At 35.2% G+C, this 9,070-nt stretch overlaps 1 protein-coding gene across 1 annotated transcript; it reads left to right on the top strand.

The window, feature by feature from the left end:
* Positions 1-2,447: 2,447 nt before the first annotated feature.
* pttg1ipb (PTTG1 interacting protein b) lies at positions 2,448-7,029 on the top strand. The gene is made up of 7 exons (XM_073846132.1): positions 2,448-2,605; positions 4,810-4,862; positions 4,983-5,091; positions 5,692-5,794; positions 5,982-6,047; positions 6,169-6,215; positions 6,302-7,029. The coding sequence occupies exons 1-7, from the start codon at positions 2,515-2,517 to the stop codon at positions 6,343-6,345; spliced, it is 513 nt and encodes a 170-aa protein (XP_073702233.1). The 5' UTR covers positions 2,448-2,514; the 3' UTR covers positions 6,346-7,029.
* Positions 7,030-9,070: the final 2,041 nt, after the last annotated feature.

Raw genomic sequence — 9,070 nt, 5'->3', positions numbered from 1 at the left:
ACCATTGCATTTATGGCTATGACTGTGTACTAAATCTTACTAGAATCAAGGCATTGCAATTGCATAAATTAATATTAAAGTTTCAAAGAATAAATCAATTATATCAATTTAAACAATTATTATCAATCAAGTATTATATCACTTAAATAACATATACAAATATTTTACTGCCTTTGTTTAAATTGTTTAAATTTTTATAACACATTATCTTGTGGATCCATGAGTTCACATTTACAACTCTACTGTTTCTCTTCCAGGAGGAGGCGCTGTCAGAATGGTAGTATACAAAACAGCGCAACAAATGATTTTGAAACGTGCAGCGCTCATATTTATTCAATGGATAGCCTTTTGAAGTTTCATCGCAATTCTTGTCTTTCAGTCCCCACATTTAAGACCACCTGAAATCATAATTATGACTTTCATAACCTCCTAATAACACTGCAGTCATCAACGAAAATTAAGAGCTTTATTTAAAGGGATAGTTCACCCAAAAATGAAAATTTGATGTGTATCTGCTTACCCCCCAATGCATCCAAGATGTAGGTGACTTTGTTTCCTCAGAAAAACACAAACGAAGATTTTTAATGAAAACCGGTGCAGTCTGCCAGCCTTATCATGGACGTGGATGGGCACCAAACCTTTAAAAGTAAACAAAAACATGCACAGACAAATCCAAATTACACCCCGCGGCTCGTGACGATACATTGATGTCCTAAGACACGAAACGATCGGTTTTTGTGAGAAACTGAACAGTATTTATATCCTTTTTTACCTTTGATACACAGCCACGTCCATCTGTCATGAGCACGAGTTTGGCATCAGTCACGTCACATGTGCACGCGCTCTGTCGTAGAATACGCAAACGCCGGAAGCGATCTGTCGCATGTATACGACACTCATTGTTTACACAGAGCACAGAGATTGTGGGTATAGCGGCTATTCAAAATGGTAATTACTTGCGCGTATCCTGATTGTTTAAACCGATTTAAAGCTAAAAGATTACGTTTGCTTGCGCAAACTCATCCGGGACTTTTCCCTGATTTCCCCTTACGGTGTTTGCGTATACTACGCCAGAAGCGCGTGCACATGTGACGTGACTGACGCCAAACTCGTGCTCAGGACAGATGGACGTGGCTGTGTATCAAAGGTAAAAAATGATATAAATACTGTTCAGTTTCTCATAAAAACCGATCGTTTCGTGTCTTAGGACATCAATGTATGTATGTATGTAATTTGTAAAATGTAATTTGGATTTGTCTGTGCATGTTTTTGTTTACTTTTAAAGGTTTGGTGCCCATCCACGTCCATGATAAGGCTGGCAGACTGCACCGGTTTTCATTAAAAATCTTCGTTTGTGTTTTTCTGAGGAAGCAAAGTCACCTACATCTTGGATGCATTGGGGGTAAGCAGATAAACATCAAATTTTCATTTTTGGGTGAACTATCCCTTTAAGACTTTCAAAAACAAACCTTACACAAAATACGTTTCTTTTTATTTATTTTTTCCCACCATGTTCGGGGCACAAGAAAAATATTAAGGGACTAAATTAATATCAGCATATGAAGTATAATCGTCTCATTGTCTCTGAAATGCACATCAGATGCTGAAAGTCAGTTTTTACTTTCACTTTAACATATTGCGCAGTTTTCACGTTGCATGTGTGATATCCATTGGCTCACCTCCATGGTTTAAAACATAAACATTTATACAAATACAGTATATAGAAAAGACATATCTTTAAAATATTGCGACGTAACTGAAAGCTACATCTGTCTGCACGCAATGCGCCAATCTCTGCTCTCATCACTGCAGACACACCCCCTCTCTTGAAATTTCAGCATTACAAGTTTTGCAAATCGCTAAATCTGGGTCTTTCTCAGATATACTGAAATACGTTCACACCGCAGATGTGTTGCTTCAGACAAGCACGTGCAAGCTGCAGTTTCTGTTACATGCTCCCGACGCTTTGTACGCACACACTCACCGGTACTGGGGTAGGCCTAGGCTATATGAAAAATGAATATCATTAAAAAAAAAAACACAGGTATTCGGTATGAAAAGGTATACCGCCCAGCCCTATTTTGGAGGTAGAACAAGTTATTACATTACATTATTACGAAAATTTGACAAAAATTAGCCATTTAAAAAGTTAACAGATCGGTATGTGTAGGCTATCCCTAACTTTTATTTATTTATTTTTTTAAATGATTAATATACATCAAATAATGTTGTTTTAAGTATTATATCATATTTATCTAAATACATTTTGAGCAGCTAACATGACGTCATGTTTTATTTAAATTTTAGCCTACTTTTTCCTGTTATTTATTTTTAATAAATGCACGGTATTGTTTGTCAGAAAAACAACTTCTAAATCACCGCCTCAAATCCTGCTTAACCATAAACCACTATTTCGAAACTGGGAGGGTCTTACAAAAGTTGTCGTTCAGTCCTTCTTCCAGCAAACACATGAAGCAGGCCTGAAATCAACACAGGTCCGTCTCCTTTGCCATCATGATCCAAACTCGGGCTTTGTTACTGTCTTTTGTTGTCTTTGCCTTCAGTTTTGTAATTGTTCTTGGTCAGGCGTCAAGTCCAGCAACAAGTAAGTTTCAGCCATCCTCTTATATGTTTACAAACTTTTAAACCGTAGATATGGTAAAAACATGGCTGTGTTATTATGAACTATCTATTTGGAAGCATTTTGGACATTGACTCATTTCACACAGTCCGTTCAGATTCAGAACGCGCTTGTGATGCCCAAAATGCTGTCTGTGGAGGCAGCTCGCAAGGTTTTGAAACGCAGTCAATGTTTTTCGCAGCAAACTTTGACTGAATTAATCGTCCAGCGTATCGTCTATTTTCTTGGAAATGGTAATGTTGTAACAATAAGTCATGTATATAACCAAGCTGTTTAACGACAATGTAACTTTCTAGTGATCATATGACCCAGTCGCCTCAGTAAAACAAATCGCTTTAACGCTCTAGAACCCAAGCACTGTTTTACTCTGAAATACTTTTTAAAATACGCCTAAAGTTGTGTTCCAAAATGTTGATGTTTTTAGTCTATTGTTAACCGTTACCATGGTAAACAGATTTTATTTGCTCATTTGGATGCACTTTAAATAGTTTCCTGCTTTTATAGGCAGAGAGACTGTTGTTTAAATCACATGATGGACTAGAAAACATAAAGGGATATTGTGTTCAGTGTAAGAGTTTCATAAGAGAGAGGCCAGGGATAATATTTAACATTTAACTGCTGTATGAAAAGATGTTAATGTTCATCCATGCTGATTTCAGAGCATATGGGCCGCTCTACAGAACTGGTTCAAAGTCTTAGTCAAATTTTGTATGAATGCAAATTGTATAATATCCAAGGCACACATTTCTAATAATTGTGCAGATAATTCTCACATTGCATTTTCAGAAAGTTTTGGAATATTTGTCCTCTCCCCAAATTTGTCACTACAGACAAGTAATATATAATTTAATAAGAAAGGTTATATTGACCTAATAAGAATTGGCTTACATCTTCCTTGTAAATATATATTTTTCTATTTTATTAAAAAAGTTTTCAGAGGTAAAACAATTAAAATTTGAACAATATTTCACGTGTGACTTATGAAATTTGTTGTATTTGGCATCCAGTTTTTCTTTGTAAAGGGCAAAAAGTTGATAATACTGATTTTTAAACTTAAGGATTCATTTGTTTGAATATACATTGAACCAAACCTTATCATAACATTTTAGTTGATAATTCACTATACTTTATTTTTGACAAAACATCACGTTTCAGTCGTGACAGTAATCACAGACATACTAAAACACTACTAAAACATACTAAAAAATGTGCCCGAATGTACTAAAAATTTGTTTATTTCCCCTAAATAAAGGATAATGTGTTCCCTTTTGTCACTATCAAAACAGTGATGGCATGCTTCGGGTGTGACTGTTTCGTTAGTGACAATTTCATGGGATAACACCCAAAAAAACAAAGATGTTAAAAAAACACAAAATGTTTCGGTAGTGACAACTTTAGATACTTTTGAACCTAGCTCAAAGATGCTATTCAGCACATGGTTAGCACATATAAAAACTAAATGTTATGCAATAACTCCCAAAAAAGTTAAATTATAGAAAAATGGTGTTTGGTAGTGACATTCTTTAAAGTTACACACAGATTTTTCATACGTCTGAACACATTTACCTCAAAATTATGGGGCCTGTGTACTCACCATGTAGCTGTGAGAAAAAATGACGCACAAATATTTCCTGATCTAAAAATTTAGGGGTGTAGTTAAAATCAGTCTCAGCCAATGAACTGAAACATACACTGTTTCGGTAGTGACATGAAAGTTTAATAATTTACAAAGAAAATATAAAACAAGCAAAAAAAAAAAAAAAAAGCACAAAAATATCTTTAAAAACAGAAATGAAAAAAAACATTTAAATATAATTTTCATAAGTTGAAATTTAGGGGTTAGGGTTTGGGACAGCCACCTCCCAATTGCAAGTACCGACTAAATGATGATTTTATACATATTAAGCTTACTGATATTTTATTCTTTTTAATAGATAATAAAAGGATTTTACTAAACATCTAAGGTTTTTTAAATGTGTTTTTGGTTGTGGGACAGCAGTTTGCACCAGTTCTGTAGAATGGTCCCTATATGGTTCAGATTTGAATTACTAAAATGAATTTTAGATATGTACTTAATTATCTTAACATCATTGAAATGTCTAATAGGGATCTACTATGTCTAAAATCATTTATCACTGATGTTTGCTAAAATGATGATCTTTTCACAGACTGCACTATCAAATCCAACAAAACTTGTGAAGAATGTCTGAAGGTTGTTTCGGTAAGATACAATGTATTACTCACTGTCAACGACTGTGGTCATCAGACTTTCAAACAGCAGTATTGAGCAACATTATATTTTTTATGTGTTCTAAAAATGTGTTACTTATCTCTTTTTCAGTGTTTGTGGTGCATCTCAAGCCAGAAATGCATTGACTATCCAGTAAAGAGCATTCTGCCCTCTCACAGTGTTTGTCCGCTCTCAGACGCACGATGGGGAGTGTGCTGGAGTAAGACAATGACATACAACAGGAAACATCTTTCCATCTCTTTTCCTTGTTAATGAATGTATCATATGCATTTGCTACAGTTTTCGTTCCCCTTTTCTCATCAGTTTACATTCCCTTTCCTTTTTTTAAAATTGGGAAGCAGGATACTTTGTGTAAATTATAAAGGATCAGTATTAAGAATCAAGTGTATGTAAACTTTTGAACGGGGTTGTAAATGTCTTTTGTGTTAAATATCTTTTTCAGGTCAGTACTAAATAAAAAAATAACATGCATTTTGTATGATCCCTCTTATTTTGGTAAAATAATTAACATTTTGCAAATTCTACGAACTGTTGTACAAACTGTAAATACATAATGCAAGGGGAAGGGTTATGTAAACTTATGAGATGAACTGTAAAAAGAGCTTTATAAGTCACATTCACAGTTCATAGTTCATGGTAGCTTTAACCCAGTTACATTCGCGATTGTCACTTTATTACATTTAGACTCTCGTAACATGTCAAAGGCCAGATTAACCTGCTACATTTATTGCCTCTGTCTGAGAATAAGTTGTTTTTTATAGGACTGATCACATATGCTCTGTGTTTTTTTTAATCACAGTGAATTTCCAGACTCTCATCATTACTATCTCTGTGATTGCGGGGGTGATCATCGTCGCCATATTTGTTTGCTGCTTCTGCTGCTGTAAATGTGAAAACATTGGGTGAGATAAAAACCAACATGTGTAAAGTTTACGATATTATGATGTATTCTTATCGGTGAAGAAGATTTGTCTACATATAGATGCAAACACATGTATATGTGCTGATTTACTGCTGTTAATTATTAATAGCAAATCACTATAACATTGGAACACATAAAAACTGATTACGTTTAATTTCTCCTGAAAGGTCTAAAAGAAGTGATGAGCGAGCAGAGAGACAAACTCACCTGAGAAAGTTCCGCCAAGAAGAGAGGTACGATTTGTTTTGAGAAAATCCATTTAACACATTTATTTTGTTAAGAATTGTGGAGACCAGTGTTGTCTTGATGATAATAATAGTGCTTAGTAAGAAAAAGTTCTTCATTTGATTACAGGAAAGCAGAGATGAAGCAGAGACATGAAGAAATGCGATTGAAATATGGTGAGATTTCTCTTTTATCATAAATGATATAAAAAATAGTAGTTACAGTATGTTTCAGTGTTTTATTATTGCTTACTCTGTTTTAGGTTTGAGCAAGGATAACCCATACTCCAGATTTGAGAACAGCTGAGAAACTTCTGATGATGCTCCACTGTTGTCTTTTATTGTACCGCACACTTGCTGCAAAAATGAACAAATATCCAGCACTCCATTTCTCCTTGAGTTTGACGAATACTAAATATACCAGTTAGCAGCTGAGCACACAAACACCCATTGCCTTTGGCTTGAAATTAAATGAACTCACTCCTGGATTTTCAATGAATCTTCAAGCAAACCACAATTTAGACATTGTATTTCTGAAGCCTTGTAAATAAAGTAAATTGACATTTGCAAATCCAAATGAGTGTCAACCAAATTAAGCAAGACATTGATAATTGACTTTGTGATGGACTTTTGCCTGAGTTGGTTGGCAGTGTTCGGAATTATTTTTTTTTAGCCTCAGCAAATTTTAGCTGTGTAGCTTTTAACTCAGATTTAACGAATACTTGTCTTAAATAAATATAGAAAACATGCTATAATCCAGTGTGCTTTATACTGATCTCCTACACATTTCCTATACTGTACATTTTAAAGTAAAGTTGATTTGTCTCTGCCTTTGCTAGTTTGTTGGCATTACAAGATAATTTGTCTATGCTGTATTTTTCAATGTTTTGATCAATTTGATCTTATTGTATTTACCAAAGTATTGATTTGTCAGTGCAATTTAAGTCAAATAAACTGTGAGAAAGAAATCAATAAAAGTGAAAATATTGTACATTTGTTTTCTGTTTACTGAACATACAGTTGAAGTCAAAAGTTTACACACACCTTGCAGAATCCGCAAAATAATACAAAGGGAAAAATACAAAATGCATGTTTTTTTTTATTTAGTACTGACCTGAATAAGATATTTCACATAATATACATTTACATATAGCCCACAAGAGAAAATAATCGTTGAATTTATAAAAATGACCCTGTTCAAAAGCTTACATGCATTATTCATGAGTGCCTTGTTTGTCCTGAACAGGTTAAACTGACCACCGTTCCTCAGAAAAATCCTTCAGGTCCCACAAATTATTTGGTTTTTCAGCATTTTCCAACAATGTCTATGATTTTTCACACTGAGGATAACTGAGGGACTCATATGTAACTATTACAGATGGATCAAATGCTCACTGATGCTTCAGAAGGAAACAATGCATTAAAGGTCCCATATTGTCAAAATCGAAATTTCCTGGCTTTTTTTCATGATAACTGAGGTCTAGGGGCTATGTAACTACCATATGAGTTTCAAAACAGTCAATCCACAGTAAACTGCACACAGCCTGCTTAAAGTAGCTGTTCATTTTCACGAGCCACTGTGACTTCCGTACAGATGTGACGTCAGATCTACTCAGTCACCGCCTTCAGTCACCACCCCGAGCACCAATCACATCCCACCCTCCTTTTGTCAAACCCAGACAATATAGTGTCCATAACATTGCTAAGCAACAACAACACGAAAACAAGTCGAGAAAACCCTGTTCAGTCGATAGATGTCGAAACTACATCATTGCACAGGCTTCAGAACAACGTGAATATAAGAGACCACTGGCACTTCGCTCTTTCACACAACAATGTGTCCCATGATTTGTCCCGGAGTTGTTTGATTTGGTTCATTCACAGTTGTTTTCCGGAATCTGTGCGTGCTTTACACACAACCCATAAAGACATGTGACATTTGGATGTGAGATGTAATGCGACGCGTACGTTTCACTAAACTGAAACTAACCTGAACAAACTGTGCTTCAGCGCTGATAGTGAGGAGCTGGCTCTGCCTGATCGCCGCTTCATTCCACTTTGCACGTATTTGTTCGTCGTGAAGAGTCGCATGATAACGTGCATCATCACTACAACACTGCCTTTATGGTTCTGGCTTTTGTTCAGACAGCGCTCTTTCCCGTAATTTTCCAGAATCAGCGCGCATTGTGAAAGGGGCTTTACTAAAGCAACAGTTATGTAGCTTACTGCATTCGGTGTTTGAAAAAGAAAAATCATTAATGATCATTCTGAAATATCCTGTTGAGTATCAGCAGGCAAGGCTTTCTCTATGGCTCTGGGCTCGGCCAGAGCCATACAGAGAGAGAGTTGCGACAACTCCGTTGACGCCAATGGACCATTTTTTTTACAGCAATGGCGGATCGTGGAGACGCTCAATAGTTCCCGGAAGTTCGCGCTAATAATATCAGCGCCATAGAGATGCAGCAGAAGAGACCGCTGTGATCAACTTTTAAACGGTAAGACATTTATAGAACTAAACTGTATACTATCAGCACAGCTAATCAATTTAACTTGTGCATTAAAACAGATTATTATTACATTATTTCTCACTTAATTAGTAGATTTACGGGATGTTATGCATTATGTCCGTGCAGTTTCATCCATCATTGTGTAATTAAGGCTTTTTAAACAGGATTTTTGCTGATGGGAGCTACTTAATAGTTCTGAATTTATTGCAATGAATGCTGATTGACCTAAGTGAGAATGAAAATTTTAAAATAAATAGGCGAGCTATTTTCGTTTCAGAATCATGCTAGGCTACATATATATATATATATATATATATATATATATATATATATATATATATATATATATATATATATATACCACTGCTGTATTATAGCAGTAATCACTGTAAACCTGTATGTTATTACTTTTTTTTACACTTAAACGTCTTAGCTACTATAGAACTACTGTGTGAAGGATCAGTGATGCCACAGGACTGAATTGTGATGTGAAGCAAAACCATTTCTCCTGTTATTCTCCTTCTC

The sequence above is a fragment of the Garra rufa genome, chromosome 8 (genome assembly GCF_049309525.1).
Source record: "Garra rufa chromosome 8, GarRuf1.0, whole genome shotgun sequence".
NCBI classification, from domain to species: domain Eukaryota; kingdom Metazoa; phylum Chordata; class Actinopteri; order Cypriniformes; family Cyprinidae; genus Garra; species Garra rufa.
This window is presented reverse-complemented; position numbering and strand designations above follow the sequence as displayed.

Bases quoted from the DNA above. Each gene is read 5' to 3' on its own strand.
- pttg1ipb (XM_073846132.1), top strand. From the start codon at position 2,515: ATGATCCAAACTCGGGCTTTGTTACTGTCTTTTGTTGTCTTTGCCTTC. The intron at 2,606-4,809 runs GTAAGTTTCAGC...ATCTTTTCACAG, and splicing joins GGCGTCAAGTCCAGCAACAA to ACTGCACTATCAAATCCAAC. The intron at 6,048-6,168 runs GTACGATTTGTT...ATTTGATTACAG, and splicing joins AAGTTCCGCCAAGAAGAGAG to GAAAGCAGAGATGAAGCAGA.